This window comes from Myotis myotis, unplaced genomic scaffold, assembly GCF_014108235.1.
Source record: "Myotis myotis isolate mMyoMyo1 unplaced genomic scaffold, mMyoMyo1.p scaffold_m19_p_2, whole genome shotgun sequence".
Lineage (NCBI taxonomy): Eukaryota > Metazoa > Chordata > Mammalia > Chiroptera > Vespertilionidae > Myotis > Myotis myotis.
The window spans coordinates 102,656,805-102,684,564 of NW_023416324.1; the positions used below are offsets into that span (position 1 = coordinate 102,656,805).

Genomic DNA, 27,760 nt, shown 5'->3' on the forward strand with positions numbered 1-27,760 from the left:
CTGGCCCAGATGGCTCAGTTGGTTGGAACATCATTCCTTACACCATAAAAGGTTGTGGGTTCAATCCCCAGTTAGGACATAAATGGGAGGCAACTAATATATGTTTCTCTCTCTCTCTTCACCCCCTCCATCTCTCTCTCTCTCTCCCCCTCTCTCTAGATAATATAAAGTAAAAAAAAAAAAAAAAATCCTTGCTTGAGGATTGAAATATATATATATATATATAAATCCATCCCAAACTGCTATATAGTACATGCATTTTTGTCATAATGGTACTAAGTTCAAGATGCTCTGAATTTAGTAAAACAAATAAGTAGCTGGTAACATACCCAGAAAATAATATGCACAATCCATTGTGTGTGAAACACATAATCAGACTTGTATCAACAACTCCAGATTATAATGAAGGGGTAAAGGAACTGCCTAGATGATATTAACTATATGCCAAAATATGCAAGCTCTCTGTGATTTAAAAAAAAACTCTAGTTTTCTTAAATTTGAGATTCTCTCACTTGGGAAAACAATAAGGAAGATTCCATACAGATGAACTAGAAGTTGTTTGGGGGATTAAATTTATCAGTTAACACCAAAGAATGAATACTCGTTGCTTAAGTTCATAGAGTTTAATATTTTACCATGTTTTTCTTGGCTCCTTAAGGTATTAAGGGTAATACAGACTGAAATAAAATTCTATTCATAAATTTTTACTATAATTTTACTGACTGCAGTGATAGAAAACAAAGCATTATTTAAACTTCTATCCTAATCTATGGACAAAAATTTCCAGTGGTCAGCAATCATAATTAAACTATACTGTGCCAAATACATTTAAACATAAACTGACAAGTAACTAACACTACTTTACTTACTGTAGATAACCCAGCATTTTTAGTATTCAAAAACAGCATGGACCATGAGCCACATCAGACCAATGTGGACTAATAAATTCAACTATGCAACCGTTCTTTGAGCTAGCAGTGATTGGTGGTCTCTTTTTTCCCACTGAGCTAAATGCTGTCATTAGGTGAGCCTGAAACTATTGGGGCCAATACCTGGCACTTAAGCATAGAACAATCCAAGGATATTTGAGCTAAAGCTGTAAAAAAGAAGGAACTCTTACCATTTGTGACAGCATGGATGAGCCTGAAGAGTATTATGCTAAGCGACATAAACCAGTCAGAGAAAGACAAATACCATACGATCTCATTTATGTGTGGAATTTAATGAATAAAATAATCTGATGAACAAAATGCAACTGGAAACATGGACACTATGAAACAGACTGGCTGGTACCAAAGTGAAGTGATTGGATAAAGAAGGTGAAGAGATTAACTAAACAACATATATATTCATACTCTGATGCAGACAATAATTTGGTGAAGGCCAAGGGAAGGGGAGTAGGGAGGTGGAGGGTGGCAAAGGGGAGAAAGAGGGGGACACCTGTAATAATGTCAACATTAAAAAAATTTTAATACATTTTAAAAAAATAGAATAAAAAGAAACTGATTGTAGAACACTGTGTTCAAAATCAAACAATACCTGAAGCTATATTATCCCTCTACTTTCAGTTACAGAGCCAACAAATTGCAGTAAGCCAATTTGGTTTGGGTTTTCTGTCCCTTATTTAAAAAAGAACTGCAAATAATATAATTCCTCTTTTTAGACTCCCCAAAAGCTTACACAAGTTGTTCAGTAATACAGAATATCACATTTCATTATTTCTTATCTTTGAATGTTTGTAGGTAGTAGCAAAAGTCATGTCTCCTGCATATTCTACATGAGTTCTATTTCATCACTCTGCAACTCAACTATCACTACCTACCATTTTCTTATCTTCAATGCCAACACTGGAGCTCAGTAACTGCATGTTAAAAAAAGCCAAAATGCCCAACAACTTGGGTTGCAAATAATCAGCCTAAGGGGAAAACAAACAAACAGATAATTATGTAAAGTTTATACAGATAAAATTTTATAAACCAATAATTTAATTCTTTAACTACCATCATTTCTATTTTGCCTATAAGAATAACAGAAATAGATACTTGGTGAATTAAGTTTCTCCAAATGCATATTATTTTCACATTTAGTATTTTTTAAATTCATGAAACTGATTTATAACCACCATTACAAAATATGATTAAATAGTGCTCGCTTCAGCAGCACATATACTAAAACTGGAACGATACAGAGAAGATTAGCATGGCCCCTGCGCAAGGATGACACGCAAATTCGTGAAGCGGTCCATATTAAAAAATATATATATATATGATTAAATAGTACTGTACAAGAAAATAAGCTTTTGAATTCTGGACTGAGCTGGGGTGGGATCCTCAGGATCTGATTCACATCAGGATCCAGAGTGGAGAGAACATTTATCTTAAGGAGAAGACTAGGAAAGACAACTGACTGTCATTCTAGAGAGCATTTAGATCTAAGCTGGAAAAAAAACAGGTACCCTGCCAGAACAATGGTCTAACATAGGGGTCAATATCCCCTGAGGTAATAGTGGTAAAGAAATAACTCACTAATTCATGGTTCCAGCTCAGGCTACGGGCATCAATAGTTATAGATTAGGTATCAATATGATGGCACTTTATTTATGTTTATTTAAAATATTTTTTATTAATTTCAGAAAGGAAGAAAAAGGGAGAGAGAGAAACATCAATGATGAGAGGAAATCATTGATCGGCTGCCTCCTGTATGCCCCCAACTGGGGATCAAGCCCAAAACCAAGCAGGTGCCCTGACCAGGAATCGAACCTGGACTTCCTGGTTCATAGGTCAACACTCAACTACTGAGCCACACTGGCCAGGCTGAATGTGGCACTTTGTATTAATTCTTTCTTTTTTAATTTTTTAATATATTTTAGTGATTTTACAGTCTAGAGGAAGGGAGAGGATAGAAAGTTAGAAACATCGATAAGAAAGAAACATCAATCAGCTGCCTCCTACTAGGGATCAAGCCCATAACCAAGGTACATAGCCTTGACCAGAATAGAACCCGGGTAGGCCAGCACTCTACCCACTGAGCTAAACAGGTTAGAGCTGTATTAATTCTTTCTTGAAAGAAGGTCCTAGAGGAGACTTTAAGTCAGCCAGACCTGGGTTTGAATCCCAATTTTGATACTTCCTAGTGCAGTGATGGGCGAACCTATGACACAAGTGTCAGAACTCATTTTTTTGGTTGATTTCTCTTTGTTAAATGGCATTTAAATATATAAAATAAATATCAAAAATATAAATCTTTGTTTTACTATGGTTGCAAATATCAAAAAATTTCTATATGTGACACGGCACCAGAGTTAAGTTAGGGTTTTTCAAAATGCTGACAGGCCAAGCTCAAAAGGTTCGCCATCACTATCCTAGTGCATGATTTTGGATAAGTTACTTAACTCCTCTGATTCTGTAAAATGGGAACAAAGAAAGCACCTATTACATACACTTGCTGTAGAGGTTAAATATAGCATGTGTCAAGCACAGAGAATACAGTAAAGAGTTAAATAAATTTAAGTTGTTAATATTATAACAAACTTGGAATGTGAGTAATTTGCAAAGAATATTCCTCTCTTTCAAAATCTTTATATACAGTCAGAAAAAGGTGAAAGAAAAAGAGCTGCGGAAAAGTAGCAATTAAAGTATTTTCCAGCTCTGGAAGAAACGTGTATTGTTTGATGGTGAAGCACCTGATTTGGGAATCTCAAGGTTACATACACTGCCAAGGGGAGGGGTGGAGTAGGAGGTGTGTGCCAGCACATAATAGAAAATAAGTTTCCTGTCCAAGGTGTCTCTCTAGATGCTGGGATAAATTTTTCTTTTGCCAAACATAGAGAATCACATGTCATTCAAGCCTAAATTACATTTAATTTGCAAACTTCTGATTTGGCCTAAACTTATTTTTAGGCTAAATAACCCATAATTCACTAATTGCATGGTTCCAGCCCAAGCTTCTTAAATAAAAAGCAGACACAGATGATACTCACAGAGTATATATGTCAACATTCTAATTTTAAAGACCTTGAATTTAGACAAAGAGTTCATTCATCTACCACTCACCAAATATTTATTATCTATGCTTAGAATACTATGCCAGGTTCAGGTACATAATATCAGTAAATTACTTTCTCCCTACTAGTTTAAACGAGAGACTAATATAAGTGGAGGACATAAGTAAGTAAATACGTAAATAAGTTTGCAATAAGTGCTATATGGAAATAAGCATGATCACATAAGAGAGAGAAGAGCTAGGATGAGAGAGTTCAGATAAGAGGATCAGGAAACTCTTGAGATCTAAGAATGAGAAAGAGGCCTGGCCAGCATGGTTCAGTGGTTGACCATCGACCTATGAACAGTTGATTGATTCCTGGTCAGGGCTGGGTTGCAGGCTTGATCCTCAGTGTGGGGCATGCAGGAGGCAGCCAATCAATGATTCTCTCTCATCATTGATGTTTCTATCTCTCTCTCCCTCTTCCTTCCTCTCTGAAATCAATAAAAATATATTTAAAAAAAAAAAAAGAATGAGAAAGACCCTAGCCAGTTTGGCTCACTGGACAGAGCGTCGGCCTGGGAACTCAAAATTCCTAGGTTCGATTCTGGTCAAGGGCACATGCCTGGGTTGTGGGCTTGATCCCCAGTGTGGGGCGTGCAGCAGGCAGCCCATCAATGATTCTCTCTCATCATTGATGTTTCTATCTCTCTCTCCCTCTTCCTTCCTCTCTGAAATCAATAAAAATATATTTTTTTAAAAAAAGAAGAATGAGAAAGATCCATGAGATTATTCCAAGTATTATTAATCTAATAGACTAGTACAAAGGCTTTGAAGCAGGAAAAAATTTGACATGCTTAAGAAACACAAATAAAACAATGCTACAAATTAGGGAGAATGGAAGAAAAAAAGTTGTACAATATGAGGGTAAAGTTAGACAGATCACATACAGTCTTACAGATTTTACTTTAAGAGCAATAAAAACCATAGAAGAAATTTCGGCAATGATATAAGTTTAAGTTGTAAAAAGAGCACTTTGCTGTGTAAATAACTGAGTAAATTTGTAGGAAGAGAAGAGTGAAGGGAGAGAATAGTTAGGATGTGTTGCAGTTGTCTGGAAGAAAGATGGTCACTTACATGAGGGTAGTGGCAGCAGAGATGGAAAGATATATTTTGGAGAGAAATGTGACAGGACTTCTGATATTATAAAGCATAAGGAAATGGAGGGCTTATGAATGTCTCCCAGGTTTTTATTTGAGCAACTAGGTTGATAGTGGTACCATTTTCTGAGATAGGGAAGACTATGAGATAAACAGATGAGAGAAGGGAAGCAAAGATTTCTAATGGACATGTTATGTTTAGACTTGTTTGAGATGCTTATGACAGGGAAGTAGAGATGACAAAGAGGAAGTTGGATAGTCTCTGCCATCCTCTCTCATACTCAGATCCATTCTCTGCCCTTTTCTGCACTGCTATGTACGTGGGAGGCTTACCAGATTTCATCCTCAATATCCCTCTCTCTGGCCTCCCAATAAATTTACTCAACAGGAAGCACCAATGGAGGAACTGAGAGCAGGAGGGAAAAGCATGGCACTTAAATTTCCTGCCCCTTCTTTGTTTTGAGGTGTTTCTGGTGGTGGCTACATCCCGGTATAGTGATAGACCTCCCCCCACACCATAATTCTAGCACCCCACCAGGTTCTGGTAACACCATTTCCTCTCCTTGCCCAGGACTAAGAGGAGCACAAATTTTCTACCCACTGGATTCTTTAACATTACCTGCTCACCCTCTTAACGTTGACATGACAATAAAAATAGACCCTTTGTTGGGGTAGAATCAAGATGGCGACATTGGTAAAAGCCTGTACTCGCTGCCTCCCACAACCACATCAAAATTATAACTAAAATACAGAACAACTATCATCCAGAACTGCCTGAAAGCTGGCTGAATGGAAGTCCTACAACTAGAGAAGTAAAGAAGAAAACACATTGAGACTGATAGGAGGGGCTGAGGCACTGAACGGTCTGGTCCATGTGCTGCTTTTTTAATTGGGAGGGAGCACATTCAGAAATTTAAACTGGAGAAAATAAATTATCTCTGACCGAACTGGTACATACTGTGGTTCTACTGGCATATTATCATGCTTTGGCAAGCTTCATTTTTGGTAGTAGTATCAATCCAGAGAGAGTTCCAGAAATCTCCCATGGATTCAGGCTAATATCAGTAAACAAGTTCTGTGTTTGTGACCTCACTAATGACAACATAAAGAATACATCCCTTACTAGCAACAACTTTGGGAATGTATATTCTCTGAGCTAGAGGTCTTACTGGAAAGAATGAAAAGGCATCAAGAAGAAAGGGAAGATGAAGACGCATCTCAGGAAGAAATGACCACTTATTTAGAGAAGAAATTCGTTTCATTGTCTCTGAAGATACTTTTCATTGATTTCCCCATACAGATTTGGAGGATGACATGATTAGACCACCTGAGGTCTCCCGATTCTGGGTAGGTAGACTTTGTCAGACCAGAAGAGCATCTGCCAACATCCTGAGCTCAGACTATACCTGGGAAAGTCATGGGTTCTCCCGGGTGAACAGACTTTATTCTGACATTGGACATCTTCTTGAAAAGTTTCGCATGATCTACAGTCTCACCTACAATACTACAGCCACCCACAGGATGTTGACACAACCATGCTGCAAAGAGCTTTACTTAACTATATTCACTTCATGTTTGGAATCAGTTACTTGAAAGAAGCCTGAAGGTTTACATTAAGACAATGACCTGCTATACTGAGAGAACCACCAAGTGCATGAATGATAGTTACTGGCGTCAGTTCACTCAGAAAGGTTCACGTCAATTTACAATTAATGGAAGCATGGATACAAACTGAACTTTCATAAGCTTTTAGTACCGTAACTCGGCATTTGACCTGAAGCATCACCTAGGGTAGTGGTTGGCAAACTGCGGCTCGCGAGCCACATACGGCTCTTTGGCCCCTTGAGTGTGGCTCTTCCACAAAATACCAACTTCTGCGCATGGGCTATGAAGTTTCAATCGCACTGTACGTGCGCACCCGCACGTGGTATTTTGTGAAAGAGCCACACTCAAGGGGCCAAAGAGCCACATGTGGCTCGCGAGCCGCAGTTTGCCGACCACTGACCTAGGGGAAATATGCTGCAGGCCCAGTGCATGAATTCGTGCACGGATGGGGTCCCTTGGGGTTGGCCTGTGGAGATGGAGCTGAAACCCGCAGTCCAACGCCACCTGCCACTCTCGCTCATCCTGGCCCCGCTGTGCCTGCCTCGGGCTCACGCCCAGTTAGTCCTGATCAGGAGAGGCTCAAGCAGCCACAGCGGTGCTCACCAGACATGAGCCCTACATCTGGTGTCGGTCCCAAGGGGTGCAGAGGGGAGCCTGGACTCACTTGGCCCTCCAGGAGGGTGGTGAAGCACCCTTGCTGGCCCAATATATAAATCCATCCCACTGATGTTTGCACTGGTTGTCAGGAGCCACCTGGCAGCCATTTTTATATCATTTCTTCCTTGCTGAGCATCTAGGGAGGGGAAGCAGCCACGGTACTTGAGACCAACCTCCAGGAGGCCAGCAGCACTGTTGGGATCATGCTGGCAGCACCAGTCCACCGGTGCCTGGCCTGTTCTCCAGAGATTGGACCTGCAGGACTACTAAGGGAGTGAGTGGCTGTTGCCAGGCTGGTGAGCCGCCAGGACAGGTTGGTCAGCTGAACGGCGCTCCCACTGTGGGAGTGCACTGAACGCCGTGGGGCAGCTCTTGCATTGAGTGTGTGCCCCCTGGTAGTCAGTGAATGTCATAGCAACCGGTCGACCAGAGTTTGTCGTCTAAGTCTTGTATATGTGTACTAGAGGCCTGACGCACGAAGATTCGTGCAAGAATAGGTTTTCCTTCCCCTGGCTGCCAGCACCGCCTCTGCTCTGACCAGAACTGCCTTACTGCCTTCACTCCGGCCGGGAGCCTCCTTTCCACCTTCGCTCCGCCTTTCCACCTTCATGTGCTGCCCAGAGGCCCGGAATGGCTGGGGAGGGTGGAATGCCTGTGTTATCACCATGGTGATGATGCAAGTGGCCCAGCCCGGCCGCAGCCATCTTTGTTGCATCCATTTGCATATTCCCTCCTTATTGGCTATGGGCGCTGCCATCTTTGTCGCAAAGTGATGGTCAATTTGCATATTCCAGCTTTATTACATAGGACTAGAGGCCCAGTGCACGAAATTCGTGCACAGGAGGGGGGTTAGCTCAACCCAGCCTCACCCTCTCACAATCCAGGACCGCTAGCTCCTAACCACTCGCCTTTCTGCCTGCCTGATCACCCCTAACCACTCTGACTGCCTGCCTCATCACCCCTAACCACTCACCTGCTTGCCTCATCACCCCAACCACTCTGCCCGCCCTTTTGCCCCTAACCACTCTCCTGCCTGCCTGATTGCCCCTAACCACTCTCATGCCTGCCTGATCGCTCCCAACCGCCTCTGTCTCGGCCCCCGCCACCGCAGCTTTCTTCAGAACAACATCCGGAAGGTTGTTAGGCTGTCCAGTCTAATTAGCATATTACACTTTTATTATATATATGGATTTGTAAAAACCTTTTCACATAAGATATACATCAGAAAAATTTTTGTGATGTAGCATCAAAAATTATTCAATTCTCTGTGTCAAAGTTTAGCTGGTTTATACAATGATATGTTTTCTTTTTCTTGATGCTTATCCTTACAAACAATTGCAAAAATAGTATTGAGGAGCACTTTGTATTGTTTATAGTTGGAGTTCTGGAAACTGATCATAAATCATTAACCTGGTTTGTTAATGCTTAACTTTAGCACTTTGGAGTTTATGTGTATGTGTATTTCTCTACCCACCTTTTGTTATTGTTGTTAAATAAGAAAAAGTGTTCAAAATCTGCTGAATCGCTTATTTGGATACTAGAATTCAGCAAAGAATAACCTCCTCTGAACATTCTCACCTTTTCATGTTGTGTCCTAAATCTGGTAGAAGAAAGTATGCTCACAGGACACATACCTGTGTCACCAGAGATGGTTTGTCAGGCACTGCTTGGATTTCATGTTTGTTTTAATTTAGTGTTTGTTTTTTACTGCTATTGTTGATAATACGAAATGTGATTCAGCCATGTCCATAATTTAATGGGAAATTAATCATGATGAATTTTATGGCATGCTACTAAAATGCCAAATTCAGCTATTTTCTTTCTCTTTTGAAACAGAAATTTCAGTTTCCTATATCAGATGTATATATTAAAAGTGGGATTATGCATAAAAAGGGGGGAAAATAGGAAAAGGACTGGAAAAGACACTTCTCCAAAGATGACATTACAGGTGGCCAAGACACACAAGAAATAATGCTCAATGTCACTAATCATCAGAGACTTGCAAATTAAAAGCACAATAATAAAGCACCTCACATTTGCCAGAGTAGCTACCATCAATAAATCAACAAATGACGAGTGCTGACGAGGATGTGGAGAAAAGGAAACCCTAGTGCGTCATTGTTGGGGAACGTAGACTGGTGCAGCCACTGTGAAAAACAGTAAGAAGTTTCCTCAAAAAATTAAAAATGGAACTCCTTTTTGCACCAGCAATCACACTTCTGGGATTATATCTTAACACATTAAGCGCCTTGTCAGTCACCAGTGACTGACACTATACTTTCTGTGCAGAAGACAAAACAGGCTTGGCATTTATCGTGTTAAGAATCCTGAAACAGTGAGGGAGAGAGTGTCAGTGAGTGAGGGTGCAAAATGGGAGTGTGTGAATGTGTGGGATGTGTATGTGTGTAAGTGAGAGACAGTTAGATTCTACAGGATGTTGAAAGTTGGCAGACCAGGCTCCCCTAGCCGGCAGCCTCTGCTACTGCTGCAATCTCTCCTGGGGCAGCCGGCTCTGCCTCAAAGGCCGCACCATCATGAAGTGGAAAGATGCTATGACTGGAAGCCTAGGCTCACTTCCACCCAGGGTACCCTCGGACACCACCAGGGACCCTACAACCACTCCGACCAGGCATGTACTACCTCAGCTGTGGATCAGGAACACTAAGACTAAAGCCTCCCTAAAAGTTCCGGAGCACACTCCCCACCCACCAGCCAGACGCTTAAGCCCCGGGAACCACGACTGCGCACGAAAAGCCAAGCCTTACACAACAACCCCAGGCTCCATGTGTGTAAACAGCCAAGCCTTACACAGCAACCCAGGGAATCCACATCCGTGCCAGAACAGCCAAGCCTTACAAAGCAAACACAGGCTCCACGACCATGGACGAACAGCCAAGCCCGATGCAGCAACCCTAGGAGCATCATGCAGCAACCCTGGACAGTAGCAGCCACCAAGCCCAACACAAAAATCCTAGGAACCGCAAACAAACGCGAGCAGCCAAGCCCTATGCAGCAACACCAGATGCCTCACACAACAACCCCGGGCACTGTGACCACACAAATTGCCGCCAAGCCAGACGAATCAATCCCGGGCCTGGTGACTGTGCAAGCTGCCGCCAAGCCCACCGCTGCAGTCACAGGCATAGTGCAACTCAACAGTTATATCCTTTGGTGAGAGCAAAAATGGGAAGACAAAGAAACAACCCTAAAGGAAAGAAAAGGAAATGCCAGAAAAGGAACTAAATGAAATGGAAGCATGCAATTTGTCAGAAAAAGAATTCAGAATAAGGGTCGTACAGTTCATAAAGAAGATGGTTGAGAAAATCAACAATTTATGTAAGAATTGAGAAAAAAACCCTAACTGGTTTGGCTCATTGGATAGAGCATCAGCCTGCGGACTCAAGGGTCCCAGGTTCGATTCCAGTCAAGGGCATGTACCTTGGTTGCAGGCACATCCCCAGTAGGGAATGTGCAGGAGGCAGCTGATCGATGTTTCTCTCTCATCGATGTTTCTAACTCTCTATCCCTCTCCCTTCCTCTCTGTAAAAAAGCAATAAAATATATTTTTTTTAAAAAAAAATTGAGAGAAAATAAAGAGTAATATAGCGACAATAAAAAACACTATGGCGCCGAAACCGGTTTGGCTCAGTGGATAGAGCTTCGGCCTGCGGACTGAGGGGTACCAGGTTCGATTCGGGTCAAGGGCATGTACCTGGGTTGCGGGCATATCCCCAGTGGGAGATGTGCAGGAGGCAGCTGATCGATGTTTCTCTCTCATCGATATTTCTAACTCTCTATCTCTCTCCCTTCCTCTCTGTAAAAAATCAATAAAATATATTTTAAAAAAAATACACAAAAAAAACCACTATGGAAGGTTTCAACAGTATACTAGAAGAAGCAGAGGACTAAATTCGTGAATTATAAGACAGGGCAGCAAAACACATACAATCTGAATGGCAATTGGAGAAAAAAATTAAAAGGCAGGAGGAGAGCCTAAGAGAGCTTTGGGACAACATGAAAGAAAGCAACATACGTTTAACAGGGGTACCAGAATGACAAGAAGGGGAGAGAGGGTTAGAATACCTACGTGAAGAAATAATGTCAGAAAACTTCCCTAATTTGGGAAAGAAGAGAGTCACACAAGCACTCACAAGAGAGTCCCAAACAAGATGAAAATGTTACGATAGCAAATGTTAAGGACAAAGAGAGAATCTTAAAGGCTCTAAGAGAGAGACAGAGAGTTACCAAAAAATGATGTCCCATTAGATTACCAAATGATTTCTCAACAGAAACACATCAGGCTAGAAAGGGATGAAAGGAAGTATATAAATTGATGCAGGGCAGAGGACTGAGTCTAAGAATACTCTATCCAGCAACACTATCATTCAAAATTGAAGGGGAAATCAGGAGCTTCACAGAAAAAAAAAAAAAGCCTAAAGGAGTTTATCATTACCAAGTCAGCAATGCAAGAAATGCTAAAAGGACTGCTGTAAAAAGGAGAAATAAAAAGAGAAGAAGGAATACAGGCACAAAAAATAAAAATGTCTACAAACAAGTACCTAGCTATAATAATAAAAGCATAATATGCTAATTAGAGCAGATGACCTTCTGGACGAAGCTACAGCTGCAAGAGAAGCCTGGCTCCTGGGTACCTGCTGGCAGGTGGAGGGAAGCCCAGGTACCACATGCCTGCCGGCGGCCAGAGGGAACCTGGGTCCCAGGTGCCGGAGGGAAACCCGGATCCTGGATGCCAGAGGGAAGCCAGTGTCGGCAGCCAGGAGAAGGAAGGCCTACTCTTGCACAAATTTTGTACATCAGGCCTCTAGTCAATAATAACCTTGAATGTAAATGAACTAAATACTCCAATCAAAAGATAGCAAGTGGTGGAATAGATAAGAAAACATGACCCATATATATGCTGTCTGCAGGAGACCCACCTCACAACAAGGGGCGCATACAGACTGAGAGTGAAGGGATGGAAAAATATCTTTCAGGCAAATGGAAATGAAAAAAAAGCTGGGGTAGCAATACTTACATATCAGAAAAAAATAGACTTCAAAGTGAAGGCCATAACAATAGAAAAGGAAGGCCACTTCATAATGCCAAAGGGATCAATACAACAAGAAGATATGACTCTGGAAAACACATATACACCCAACACAGGTGCACCCAAGTACATAAAAAAACTTCTGGAAGAAATCAAGGGAGAGATTGACAACAATACAAGTATAGTAGGGGACTTTAATACCCCACTGACATCACTTGATAATTCCTCTGAACAAAAAATCAGCAAAGAAACAGCAATCCTAAATGACTCACTAGATCAGATGGACTTAATTGGCATCTTCAGAATATTTCACCCCAAAGCTAAGGAATATACATTATTATCAAGTCCAAATGGGACATTTTCAAAGATAGACCACATATTGGGTCACAAGCAAAGTCTCTCCAAATTCAAGAAAACTGAAATCATATTAAGCATTTTCTCAGACCATAATGTCATAATATTAGAAATCAACAACAATAAAAACAATGAAAAAATTCAAACACCTGGAGGGAGAATGGCATGCTATTAAACAATGAGTGGGTTACCAGAGAGATCAAAGAAGAAATTTTAAAAATCCTGAAAATGAATGACAATGGAAACACAACAGTCCAAAATCTATGGGACTCAGTGAAAGCCAGTCCTGAGAGAGAAGTTCATTGCTCTACAGGCCTACCTCAAAAAACCAGAAAAGCCCTGATCGGTTTGGCTCATTGGACAGAACGTCAGCTTGGGGACTGAAGGGTCCCGGGTTTGATTTGTCAAGGTCATGTACCTTGGTTGCAGGCACATCCCCAGGAGGGGGTGTGCAGGAGGCAGCTAATTCATGTTTCTCTCTCATCAATGTTTCTGACTCACTATTCCTCTCCCTTCCACTCTCTAAAATATCAATAAAATATATTTCATTAAAAAAAAAACAGAAAAAATGGTAATAAATTATCTAACCCTGCAACTTAAAGAATTAGAAAGAGAGCAACAAGAAAAGCCCACAGTAAGCAGAAAGAAGAAAATAGAAAAGATCAGAGCAGAAATAAATGATATAGAGACCAAAAAAACAATACAAAAGATCAATAAAACCAAGAGCTGGTTCTTTGAAAGGCTAGGCAAGACTGATGAACCTCTAGCCAGGCTCACCAAGAAACAGAGAGAGAGGACCCAAATAAACAAAATCAGAAATGAAAGAGATGAAGTAGCAACTGACCCCACAGACATACAAAGGATTGCAAAAAAATACAATGAACAACTCTACTCCAAAAAAACTGGAAAAGGTTGACAAAATAGACATATTCCTAGAAAAATACAAGCTTCGAAAAGTCAATCAGAAAGAATCAAAAAACCTGAACAGGCCAATAACTACTTATGAAATTGAAACAGAAATCAAAAAAAATTCCAGAAAACAAAAGCCCTCTGGATCGAATGGCTTCACAGGGGAGTTTTACCAAATACTCAAAGAAAAACTAAAACCTATCCTTCTTAGACTATTCCAAAAAAATTCAAAAGGAAGGCACACTTCCAAGCTGTTTCTATGAAGCCAGCATTACCCTAATCCCAAAACCAGGTAAAGACACTACAAAAAATTAAAAAAAATAAAAGAATTACAGGCCAATATCCCTGATGAACATAGATGCTAAAATCCTCAACAAAATTCTAGTAAATCAGATCCAGCATTACATTAGAAAGATCATATACCATGACCAAGTGGGATTTATTCCAGGGATGCAAGGCTGGTACAATATCCACAAATCAATAAATGTGATACATCACAAAAACAAATTGAAAGACAAAAATCACATAATCGTATCAACTAATGCAGAAAAGGCATTTTACAAAATCCAACACCCTTTCCTGATAAAAACTGTCAGCAAAACGGGAATAGAGGGCTCATACCTTAACATAATAAAAGACTTATATGACAAACCTACAGCCAACATCATACTCAATGAACAAAAACTAAAACCATTTCCCCTAAGAACGGGAACAAGACAGGGATGCCCACTTTCACAACTTCCGTTTGATATAGTACTGGAAGTGCTAGCCATAGCGATCAGACAAAAGGAAGAAATAAAAGGCATCCAAATTGGAAAAGAAGAAATAAAATTGTCATTATTCTTTAGAAAACCCTAAAGACTCTATCAAAAAACTTCTAGAATTAGTAAATGAATTTGCCAATGTAGCAGGATAGGAAAGTAATACCCAGAAATCTATGGGGTTTTTTTTACACCAATAACGAACTCACAGAAAGGGAAACTGAAAAAACAACCCCGAGAAGCATGGATCAGACCATCAAATCTCAGAGGGAAGAAAGGGGAAGGCAGGGTTAAAAGGGAGAGATCAACCAAAGGACACAGACACCAGGGGGGTGAGGGCATGAGTGGGGGTGGGGTGCGGGGGCAATGGTAATACCTTAATCAATAAAGAAAAAATAAATAAATATAAATCCCATTTAGCATTGCAACAAAAATATTAAGATACCAGGAATAAACTTAACTGGGGATGTAAAGAACCTGTACTCTGAAAATTACAGGATGCTGTAAAAAGAGATAGAGGAACACATAAACAAATGGAAAAATATACCACATTCATGAACTGGTAGAATCAACATCATTAAAATGTCCATACTACCCAAAGTAATCTATAGATTCAGTGCAATCCCCGTTAAAATACCAACAGCATATTCCAAAGACCTAGAACAAACTCTCCAAAAATTCATCTGGAATAAAACAAGACCCTAAATAGCTGGAGCAATCTTGAGAAAGAAGAACAAAGTTGGAGGGATCACAATACCAGATAACAAGCTATATTACAAAGCCACTCTTCTGAAAACTGCTTGGTATTGGCACTAGAACAAACATATAGACCAAAGGAACAGAACAGAGAACCCAGAAACTGACCCAAGCCATTATGCTCCATTAATATTTGACAATGGAGGCAAGAGCAAACAGTGGAGTCAAAACAGTCTCTTCAATAAATGGTGCTGGGAATATTGGACAGATACATGCAAAAAAAAAAAAAAAAGAAAACAGACCACCAACTTACACTACACACAATAACAAACTCAAAATGGGTAAAGGACGTAAATGTAAGATGGGAAACAATAAAAATCTTAGAAGAATCCAAAGGCAGCAAAATACCAGACATTTGTCATAGCAATATCTTTACCAATACATCTCCTAGAGCAAAGGAAACTAACAAGAAAATAAACAAATGGGACTACATTAAAATAAAAAGTTTCTGCACAGCAAAAGAAACCATCAACAAAACAACAAGAACATATTTGCCAATGTTTCTCCAATAGGGTTTAATCTCCAAAATTTATAAGAAACTCAAACAACTTAACAAAAGGAAGATAAACAATCCCATCAAAAAATGGGCAAAGGCCCTAACCGGTTTGGCTCAGTGGATAGAGCATCAGCCTGCGGACTCAAGGGTCCCAGGTTCGATTCCGGTCAAGGGCATGTACCTTGGTTGCGGGCACATCCCCAGTAGGGAGTGTGCAGGAGGCAACTGATCGATGCTTCTCTCTAATTGATGTTTCTAGCTTTCTATTCTTCTCCCTTCCTCTCTGTAAAAAATCAATAAAATATATTTTTTTTTAAAAATGGGCAAAGTACCTATATAGACACTTTTTGAAAGAGGACATTCAGACACCAAGAGACATATGAAAACATGCTCAAAGTCACTAATCTTCTGAGAAATGCAAATTAAAACACCAATGAATGCCATCTCACACCTGTCAGAATGGCTATCATCAACAAATCACCAAAGACCAGTGCTGGCGAAGATGCGGAGAAAAAGGAACCCTCTTTCACTGCTGGTGGGAATGCAAACTGGTGCAGACACTGTGGAAAACTGTATGGCTTTTCCTCAAAAAATTAAAAATGGAACTCCTATTTAACCCAGTAATCTCATTTCTAGGAATATATCCCAAGAAGACAGAAACACCAATCAAAAAGGACATATGCACCCCTATGTTCATAGCAGCACAATTTACAATAGCTAAGATTTGGAAACAGCCTAGGTGACCATCAGCAGATGAGTGGATTAAAAAACTCTGGTTGCCAAAACCGGTCTGGCTCAGTGGATAGAGGGTCGGCCCTTGGACTAGAGGGTCCTGGGTTCGATTGTGTTCAAGGGCATGTACCCTGGTTGAAGGCTCGTTCCCCAGGAGGCAGTGTGCAGGAGCAGCTGATTGATGTTTCTGTTTCATCGATATTTCTAACTCTCTATCCCTTTCACTTCCTCTCTGTAAAATTAATAAAATATATTTTAAAAAACACAAAACGACAACAAAAATAAAACTGTGGTGCATCTACACAATGGAATACTACGCTGCTGTAACAAAGAAAGAGCTCTTACCATTATGCTAAGAGCATGGAGAGCATTATGCTAAGTGAAATAAGCCAATCTGAGAAAGATAAATATCATATGATCTCATTCATTTGTAGAATATAATCCTATATAATAAAAGGTTAATATGCAAATCGACCGAACGGCAGAACGACCGGTCGCTATGGTGCACACTGCCCACCAGTGGGCACATGCTCAACACAGGAGCTGCCCCCTGGTGGTCAGTGCGCTCCCATGGGGGGAGCGCTGCTCAGCCAGACACTGGGCTCACGGCTGGCAAGCTCAGCAGCAGTGACAGGAGCCTCTACCGCCTTTGTGGCAGTGCTAAGGATGTCCGATTGACGGTATAGGCCTGCTCCCTATGGGAAGCAGGCCTAAACCGTCAGTCGGACATCCACCGAGGGCTCCTGGACTGCGATAGGGCACAGTCCGGGCTGAGGGACCTCCCCCGCAAGTGCACGAATTTCATGCACCGGGCCTCTAGTGAATAACATAAACTGATGAACAAAAATAGATCCAGAGTCATAGAAGCATCTAACAGACCCTCAAACATCAGAGCAAAGGCTGGGGAAGGGTGGGGTGGGGGCTAAGAGATCAACCGAAGGACTTGTATGCATGCATATAAACATAACCAATGGGCATAAACAGTTGGGGGTGAGGGCATGTGCTGGGGCGGTGGGAGTGGACGGGGAGAGGTTAATGGGGGGAAAAGGACACATATGTAATACTTTAAAGAATAAAGAATTTAAATTAAACAAACAGAAAACCTAACTGATGAGACCTGGCTGGTGTGTCCAGTGGTCAGACCATCAGCCAGTACACTGAAGGGTCACAGTTTCGATTCCAGTCAAGGTCATGTACCTGAGTTGCAGGTTTGATCCCCACTCCAAGTTGGGGTGCATGTGGGAGGCAAACAATCGATTGGTCAATCTCACATGATGTCTCTCTCTCTCTCTTCCTCCCTCTCACCCTACATCTTTCCCTCCCCCTCCTCCCTCCCTTCTACTCTCTCTAAAAAATCAATGGAGCCCCAGCTGGATTGGCTCAGTGAATAGAGCATTGGACTGCGAACTGGAAGGTCCCGGATTTGACTCCAGTCAAGGGCACATACTTGGGTTGCGGGCTCAATCCCCAGTAGGTGGCGTGTAGGAGGCAGCCGATAAATGATACTCTCATCATTGATGTTTCTATCTCTCTCTCCCTCGCCCTTCCTCTCTGAAATCAATAAAAATATATTAATAAAAATAAAAATCAATGGAAAAAATATATCCTCTGGTGTGGATTAACAACAACAAATTAACTGACGAACAAAATAGAAACAGAAGCCTGGATACATGAACAGACTGACAGCTGTCTGAGGGGAGGAGGAAGAGGGGGACTGGATGAATGAAGGTAAAGGGATTAGCCAAAGAACATATATGCATAACCCATAGACACAGACAACAGTGTGCTGATGGCCAGAGGGAAAAGGGGAGGTGGGCAAAGGGGGGATGGGAATGGGGACATCTGTAATAGTGTCAACAATAAAAATAAAGTAGAAAAGAAAATGTGGTATAGATGCCACATAGGAAAGGATGGTCAGTTGTATTGAATGCTACTGAAAAGTAGAATGAAATAGGAAAGGAGAAGTAACTACTGGACTTGACAGTAGGAAGACTGTTTTTGACCTTGACAAGAATTTCAGGAGAATAATGAGAACCGAGTCGAACTAGAATGGGCTAAAGAATGAATGGAAAAGGAGAAAGCAGAGATAGAAATCCTGAGAGTCTCTTGAAGGAAGGAGGGCAATCAAAAGGAAAAACACAGTAAGCCTTGGATTTACATGTTTTCAGATGAAAAAATAGTAAAATGACTTCAGATACAAATTTAAGATAGGAAAAGATAAAAAGGTTAACATATCCTGTAATTCCCCTTAAATCCAACAGTGGATTTAAATATTGTTAGAAAAGGTTTTAATATGTTGTTCCAAGAAAGGGGTAGTTGGGGAGAGATACAAATGTATTCCAATCTACAGTTCATAAGTAGTAAAGACACATAAACATTTTACCCAGTGAAAAAATAAAATCTAAAATCATTTGAAAATATCAATTTTTCAAGCTAATATTATGTTGTTAATGCCTTGCTGTGATCATACAATTTAAATTTCAACATTCTCAAAATTAAACACCCAATTTAAAATTTAAACTCATATCTGGCATTTGAAAAATGCACAAAACAGATGTTTTACCAGTATCATAATTAAGCTACAAAAAGGAGGAAAAAAACCACATAACACATTTCTTACCATTAGTTCAGGTGATATACTATCTCTTGGGCCCTGATATGGATCATCACTAGATGCGAACGAAGCAAGGATTGACAAACCATTGAAAACCTGTTGATAGTTTTCTCCAATCCGTAGCAATAATTCATTATGCAATCCTTGGAAATCTTGTCTCAACAGGCTCCCCAGTTCAATTTCTGTTTCATTCTAATCCAAAGATACAGTTTTTTTTTAAATTTAAGAACTTTTATCCATACTAATATCCTAAAAATAAGTATATTGATTTTTTAATATACTATTAGTAAATCAAGAACTCTAGATCAGGTGGTAAGATTTACTGATATTTTTAAAAGGCAATGGATAAAGATCTGAGTTGTCCAGCTATAGAAACAGCAAGATGCCGAATGATTTCTCAGACTCATTTTAAAGACATAGGCCATGGATTGCCCTAGCTGGTTTGGCTCAGTGGATAGAGCATTGGCCTGCGGACTGAAGGGTCCCAGGTTCAATTCCAATCGAGGGCACATGACCAGGTTGCGGGCTCAATCCCCAGTGGGGGGCGTGCAGAAGGCAGCCAATGAATGATTCTCTCTCATCATTGATGTTTCTATCTCTCTCCTTTCCTCTCTGAAATCAATAAAAATATATTTTAAAAAAAAAAGACATAGGCCATGGAAATTATTCTAATCTTGTTCTTGGTCTCCCATGGGTTATAGATAATGAAGAGAAATGATCAGATTTCATTTGGAAATAAAATTTAAAAATGAAATCCTAATTTTCTATAAGGCTTTAAATTAAATTCCATTAACTCCCTGAGAAGAAATACCATTATAGTACAGTGGTTTAGAGCACAGCCTTTCTAGTCACACTGCTGAAATTTAAATTCCAAATTTGTCACTTATTAACTGTGCTGTAACTTAAACAAGTTACCTCATCTGACCTCTCTCTGCCTTAGTTTCCTTATCAATAAAATGGAAAAACATTAGTATCTTTATCTCATTAGGTAACAGTGAATGAAATGATATATAAGTTGTTGTTTTTTATATTTTTTTATTGATTTTTTACAGAGAGGAGGGGAGAGGGATAGAGAGTTAGAAACATCAATGAGAGAGAAACGTCGATCAGCTGCCTCCTGCACACTCCCCACTGAGGATGTGCCCGCAACCAAGGTACATGCCCTTGACTGGAATCGAACCTAGGACCCTTCAGTCTGCAGGCCGACGCTCTATCCACTGAGCCAAACGTAAGTTTTTTTTGTTGTTGTTTTTTAATATTTTATTCATTTTTCACAGAGAAGAAGGGAGAGGACCAGAGAGCTAGAAACATCGATGAGAGAGATCGATCAGCTGCCTCCTGCACGCCCCCCACTGGGGATGTGCCCGTAACCAAGGTACATGCCCTTGACTGGAATCGAACCCGGGACCCTTCAGTCCGCAGGCTGGCGCTCTATCCACTGAGCCAAACCAGTTCGGCAGGTTTTTTATCAAAATTTCTGACATGTAGTAAGCACTCTATAAATATTTTATTATCATTTCACCTCTATGATACAGACTTTTTTTCTCAAAATTAATTAATATACCCAATATTCAACAACTCTCATGTGGAGAAAGATCAATTGCTGGCATATCATTAAATACATGAAATAAATTAACATCAGAGGAAATACTAAAGTCACATATGCATATTGTACAGGTTCTCCTGTTCCCATGTAGTCTCGTAGTCTACAAATACCATTGCTAATCTGACACCAAAAAGATGCACAGCTATTATTTTAAATTAAAAAACTACCAAGAAACTGAGCAAAATTGTAATCAGAGCATTAAGTAAACTAAATGCTGACATTATACTACATTTAAAGGAAACTGCCTCTTCCTATAGATATAATTACTTGCATATTATTCATCAACTTATAGTTCCAATCGATTAAAAACTCCTAAAATGAAATTAGCTGAGAAACTGATCCATGAATGGATGATTATCATATGCCATTATGGTGAAATGATCAAAGAAAATAACAAAATAATAATTCTATTTATGTAATAAGCTCCTCTAGTCCCAGGACAAAGCTTATTTGCATAATACCATTTAAACTTATATTACTCTAGGATAGGCTATAAATTAACCACTCACCTTCAGACAAAAATGTTACTGCAGCTTTCTTTAATGCTAATTTATTTTATTGTTGACAGTATTACAGATTTCTCCCATTTCCCATCCCCTCTGCCCCGCTCTGCCCAGCCACTACCCACCACTGTAGGTCTTTACCACCCATGGTTTGTGTCCAAGAGCTTTTACTTCCTTGGATAAGTTTATTCTTAGCTATCTTATTATTTTTTTGTTGCAACAGTAAATGGGATTTTTTTTTTTAGTTTGTCTGAGAGTTCATTATTGGTGTATAAAATGCCATAGATTTCTGAATATTAATTCTGTATCCTGCTACATTGCCGAATTAATTTATTAGGTCTAATAGTTTCCTGGTGGAGTCTCTAGTGTTTTCTATGTACAATATCATGACATCTGTGAATAATTACATTTTCACTTACTCCTTTCCAACTTGGATGCCTTATATCTCTTCTTCTCTGATCACCATGCCTAGGGCTTTCAGTTCTATGCTAAGAGCAGTGAAAGTGGACATCTTTGCCTTGTTCCTGTTCTTAAGGGAAACGCTTTTAGTTTTTGCCCATTGAGTATGATGTACCGGTACATTTGTCATATATCGCCTTTATTATGTTGAGTTATGATCCCTCTATTCCCACTTTGCTGAGTTATTATCAAAAAATGGTGCTGGATTTTGTCAAATGCTTTTTCTGTATTTATTGATATGATTATGTGGATTTTATCTTTCATCTTGTTATGTGATGTATCACATTTATTGATTTGCCAAAACTGTTCCAGCCTTGCATCCCAGAATAAAACCCACTTGATCATGGTGTGTTTTTAATATATTCCTGCGTTTGTTGTGCTAACATTTTGTTGTGGATTTTAGCATCTGTGTTCATCAAGGATACTAGCCTTTTCTTTCTTTGTAGTGCCTTTATCTGGTTTTGGAATTAGGATAATGCTGGCTTTGTAAAAAGAACTTGAAAGTGTTCCTTCCTCTTGAATTTTCTGGAATAGTTTGAGGATGATAGGTATTAGTTCTTTAAATGTTTGGTAGAACTCGCCTATGAAGTAATCTGGTCCAGGACTTTTGTTTGCTGGGAGTTTTTAAATTACTGTTCCAATTTCATTAGTTGTTATTGGCCTATTCAGGTTTTCTGATTCTTCCTGATTGAGTTTTGTAAATGTGTATGTCTAGGAATTTGTCCATTTCGCACAGGTTGTCCAATTTGTTGGCATATAGTGTTCACAGTATTACTTTACAATCCTTTTTTCAATTCTGTGGTGCCCATTATTATATCGTCACTTTCTGATTTTATTTATATAGGTCCTCTCTCTTTGTTTCTTGATACGTTTGGCTAAGGGTTACTCAATCGTTCATCTTTTCAAGGAACCAGCTCTTGGATTCGTTGATCCTATGTACAGTTTTTTTAATCTCTATGTCTTTTATTTCTGGTCCAATCTTTATTTTCTCCCTTATAGTTCCTCTGGGCTTTTCTTCCTGTTCTCTTTCCAATTCATTTAGTTGTAGGGTTAATTTATTAGTGCTTTTTCTTGTTTATTGAGGTAAGCCTGTAATGCTATGAACTTCCCTCTGAGGACTGCTTTCCTCTGTCCCATAGGTTTTGGGTGGTTGTGTGTTCATTTTCATTTGTTTCCAGGAAGTTTTTAGTATCTTTTTTTTTATCACATTAGTAATACACACATTGTTTAACAACTTGCAATTTAGTTTCCATGTATTTGGGTGTTTTTGAAGTTTTTTGTTGTTATTGTAGTTGACTTCTAACTTCATGCCATTGTGATCTGAGATGCTTGGTATGATATGAATCTTCTTAAATTCATATAGATTTATTTTGAGCCATAACATGTGTTCTAGCTTTGAGAATGTTTCATGTGTGCTTGAGAATATTGTATATTTCCTTGCTTTGGGGTGAAATGTTCTGTAAATATTAGTTAGATACAGTGTTATCATTTAAGTCATCTGTTTCCTTGCAGATTTTTTATTTGGAAGATCTATCCCAGTGATGGCAAACCTATGACACACGTGTCAGAGGTGACACGCGAACTCATATTTTGGGTTGATTTTTCTTTGTTAAATGGCATTTAAATATATAAAATAAATATCAAAAATATAAATCTTTGTTTTACTATGGTTGCAAATATCAAAAAATTTCTGTATGTGACACGGCACCAGAGTTAAGTTAGGTTTTTTCAAAATGCTGACATGCCGAGCTCAAAAGGTTCACCATCACTGATCTATCCAGTGATGTCAGCGGGGTGTTAACACCTTTCGTACCGCATAGAAATCTCTAAGACATACGCCAGGGACCGCACGTTTTTGGGCAAACTGCATGTTATTTAAATCATCATAACTACAGATCATAATGCACTTTAGGTGTTGTTTTTCAATAATTATAACATTTTTATTTACAAAAACAATTAAACAATTAAACAAGTTCCTAGTACTTTTTTAACGTATGGTACTGAGTAAAACATTTTCTAAAAGCGCCAGGAACTTGAAGACGAAGACTATTCAAATGACCAAAATACAATGTAACTGCAATGCTTTATGGGTTTGTGCCATTATATAGTTTTTCGTAGATTGACCTGCACGGTTTCCACCAATGAGATTGCTTCATTCAATGTGGACAAGACAGTGTGCTGACATCTAAGGTCCATAACAGATGGCGCGCAAAACACGAGAAAACTCATGAGTGGTACGAAAGGTGTTTAAAGTACCTTACTATGACTGTATTGCTATCTGTATCTTCCTTAAAGTCCATCAAGAGTTTTTTTGTTTTGTTTTTTTAAGGTATTTCGATGCTCCTGTTTGGGTGCATGTGTGTTTATATGCATTTTATTTTCTTGTTCAATCATTCCCTTTAGTATTATTTAGCCTTCTTTGTCTCTTATTATAGCCTTTGTTTTGAAGTCTATTTTGTCAGATATGAGTATAACTTCCCCAGCTTTTTTTCCTTTCCATTTGCATGGAATATTCTTTTCTATCCTTTCACTTTCAATCTGTAGGTATCTCTTGTTCTGAGGTGGGTCTCTTGTAGACTTACATATATGGATCATGTCCTCTTTGGAGAAGTGTCAATTCAGGTCCTTTGCCCATATTTGAATTGGATTCTTTATCTTCCTTTTGTTGAGTTGTATGAGTACTTTATATATTTTGGAGATTAACCCCTTATCAGATGTATCATTAGCAATTATGTTCTCCCATATAGTGGGTTCCCATTTCATTTTGATGGTGGTTTCTTTTGCTTTGCAAAGCTTTTTAGTTTGATGTAGTCCCATTTGTTTATTTTTTTGGTTTCTCTCACCCTAGGAGATGTATCCATAAACATATTGCTACAAAAGATGTCTTACATTTTACAGCCTGTTTTCTTCTAAGATTTCTACGGTTTCGTCCCTTACATGTTTTCTTATCCATTGAGTGACCCTATCTCTTTTGATTGGAGCATTTATTCCACTTACATTTAAGGTTATTATTGACTAGAAGCCCGGTGCATGAAATTCGTGCACGGATGCGGTCCCTAGGCCTGGCCAGCAATTGAAGTGCGAGCGTCTGGAGTTTAAGGGCAGGTCCCAGCTGACCCCTGGGCCCTGGGCAGCACCTGGGCACCCAGGTCCCCACGCGAGCCCTTCTGCCTGAGTCACAGTGCCTGAGTCCCCATGCAAAGATGCAGTGAGCGCGGCCAGATGCCGTGAGCTGGGGCATAGCATGAGCCTCTGGGCTGACCAGTGGCACCACATGGAAGCTAGGTGGGCAGTATGCTCTCTCCCAGCCGGCCTCGCAGACCGGCTCCTGTGCAAACCAACAGGAAACCTGACTGGCCCCCATGGCCCCAGCAGCTGTGGCCCAGCTCACCCGGGGGAGGCAGCGTGGGTGCAGGGGGGGGGACTCCTCGCAGGTACCCGGCACCTGAGCACGGGGGCTTCCCCGGCGTGTGAGCCCTGGCACCCTGGTGGTCAGCACACATCATAGCAAGCAATCAAACTCCCAGTCGAGGGGACAATTTACATATTAGGGTTTTATTATATAAGATAGGTATTTATTTACTGTCACTTTTATTTTCTTTATATCTATGATCCTCTCTCTCCTTTTTTCTTAAAACAGTCCCTTTAACATTTCTTGCATTGCTGGTTTAGTGGTAATGTATCCTTTAATTTTTATTTTTTTGTCTGGAAAGCTTTTTATTTCACCTTCAATTTTATATGAAAGCCTTGTTGGATGTTATAGCCTTGGGTTCAGGCCTTTGCTTATCATTACTTTGAATACTTCATGCCATTCCCTTGTGGTCTGAAGTGTTTCTATTTAGAAGTCAGGTGACATTCTAATGAGATCTCCTTTGTAGGTAATTTTCTGTCCATCTCTTGCTGCCTTTAGGATTCTTTGTCTTTAACATTTGCCATTTCAAATATGATGTGTCTAGATGTGGGTCTCTTTGGGTTCATTTTGACTAGGACTTTCTGTGCCTCCTCAACTTGTGTGGTATTTCCCTTCACCAAGTTGGGGAAGTTTTCTATCATTATTTCGTCAGTTTCTCTGTTTCTTGCTCATATTCGTCCCCTTCCGGTATTACTATGATATGGATGTTATTAGGTTTCATAATTTTTCCCAGAGCTTCCTTAAGCTATAATCCTGCTTTTTAATTCTTTTTTCTATTTGCTGCTCTAATTGGGTAATTATTTCTATCTCATCCTCCAAATCACTTATTCAATCCTCTACTTCATCCAATCAACTTATAATTTCTTCCAGTGTGTTCATAATGTCAAATATATTATTATTCTTTTCGATCTGGTTCTTGTTCATGGTTTCTCATTACTTTTTCATGTTGTTGTAGTTTGCATTAAGTTCCTAAAGCATCTTCATAACAATTGCTTTGAACTCTATGTCTGAAAGGTTGCTTGCCTCCATTTCATTTTTTTTCTGGAGACTCCTTGTCTTTCATTTGGAGGTTGTTAATTTGTCTCCCCATTTTAGCTGTCTCTTTGTATTCATTTCTATGTATTAGATAGAACTGTTATGTCTCCCTGTCTTTGTGGGATGGCCTTGTATAGAAAGTGTCTCGAGAGGTCCAGTGGTGCAGTCTCTTTGATCTCCTGAGTTGGATGCCCCACAACTGCCCCTTCCGTGCATTATTTGTGCTCTCCTGCTGTAATTGGGACTTGATTATTTACGTCCCCTTCGTGGGAGGAATCTCCCCTCCAACTTGCTGACAGTGAAGCTCAACACCAATCTCGCTGTGCCAGCTGTTATACAGGTGCTGACAGAACAGAAGACACAATAGGATGGAGCAAAAACACCTTGAAAATCAAACTACTCAAAGCAACAACAGGAAAGCCTAAGAAGGAAAAAGAAGAAAAAGCAAAGCAAAATTAATTAAATAAAAAGAATATTAAAAGACACGAGACCAAAAACTTAGAGGGGATATAAAGACAAAGGGAGAAAGAAGAAGAAAAATGGCATTATGGGATCAAAAAGGAAGCTAAAAAATCTAGTATAGGAACGAAAAGGAAAAGGAAACAGAAAAATTAAATAATAATAGTGAATTTAACATACAGTAACAATGGACATATTAAGATATAGATAAAATAGGCAAAAAATGAAAAAAGAAAAATAAAATAAATTGAGAAAAGTTAATAACAATAAAAAAGACGAAATGAGAATACAATCAAAGGAAAGAGAGAAATTAGAAATATACAAGAAAATAGAGAAGAAAAAATGGGAAGAAACAGACAAAAAGAAACAAAAGCCACCCCACTCCCCCTTCCCCCCCCCCCCAAAAAAAATGCCACACAAAAAACCATACACACTCACACACTCCAAAACTTTTGGTCTACTATTTATGGAGCTTACTAGATTTTGCTCTGATGTTGTTGAATTTGGTCCCTTGGTGTGTCTAACCTGGGCCTCTCGGGAGCTTCCTTGGCAGCAGGCCAATGTGAGTCACTATCCCTTTCTGGCCCTAGGCAACCTGAGGCCTGATACATTGAAGCCCATAGCCAGCAGGCAGGGTCTCCTTAGCCCAGAGGCTGAGTCTGCCTCGAGTCTCATGCCTTGAGTGTCCCTGTTCTCCCTTCCTCCACAAGCTGGGCTCTGTAGGGGCATCCTGGTCTTAGCCAGGATGGTTTGATCAGACTAGTGTTGGGAGTGATGCCAATAGCATGCACTTCCTCCCCTTCCAATGCCTCAACCTTGCTTGGCTTGCTGGCTCCCCCTCATTGCCGCCTGCAGAGGCACAGATTCCCAGCCCTGGGCTGTTCCTCATTACCTCAGGTTGCTGAAGCTTGGGTCAGAAGCAGCTGTTTTTCCAGTGGGAAAGAGGGCGTCTCCTCCGTGTTCAAGTTGGCAGGGCTGATCCTCCTTCCTGGTCCTACTGTTCAATCCCCTTTCTGCTCCACAGCATGAGATGCTTCAAATCTGCAGCCTCTTCAGGTACTCTGTTCTAGTAGGTCCAGGGCAGGGGAGACTACATCCACCTCCATGGCCTTCAGCGCAGTTCCTGCCCCCGAGCCCTGGCAGTGGAGCAGAGCAGCTGGGTTCTCATGCTGTAGCAGCAGCACAGCAGGGGCAAGAGTCCCGTTGGGTCAGTG

At 40.1% G+C, this 27,760-nt stretch overlaps 1 protein-coding gene, 1 non-coding gene and 1 pseudogene across 6 annotated transcripts in view; 2 read left to right on the forward strand and 1 right to left on the reverse strand.

Moving 5' to 3' along the window:
• ATR (ATR serine/threonine kinase) overlaps window positions 1-27,760 on the reverse strand; it is a 191,703-nt gene that overhangs the window by 116,667 nt on the left and 47,276 nt on the right. For 3 of the 5 annotated variants that reach the window (XM_036352982.1, XM_036352987.1, XM_036352986.1), the window contains exons 16-18: window positions 19,079-19,264; window positions 16,589-16,690; window positions 1,823-1,915 (exon numbers count right to left, since the gene is read on the reverse strand). In XM_036352982.1, the coding sequence (XP_036208875.1) occupies window positions 1,823-1,915; window positions 16,589-16,690; window positions 19,079-19,264 (381 nt within the window). The remainder of the gene's footprint in view (window positions 1-1,822; window positions 1,916-16,588; window positions 16,691-19,078; window positions 19,265-27,760) is intronic. The other 2 variants (XM_036352984.1, XM_036352983.1) reach the window with 1 other exon arrangement.
• LOC118677802 lies at window positions 2,145-2,251 on the forward strand. The gene has a single exon (XR_004974528.1). It is a non-coding gene; the product is annotated as a U6 spliceosomal RNA (small nuclear RNA).
• On the forward strand, window positions 6,059-6,919 carry LOC118677535 (annotated as a pseudogene).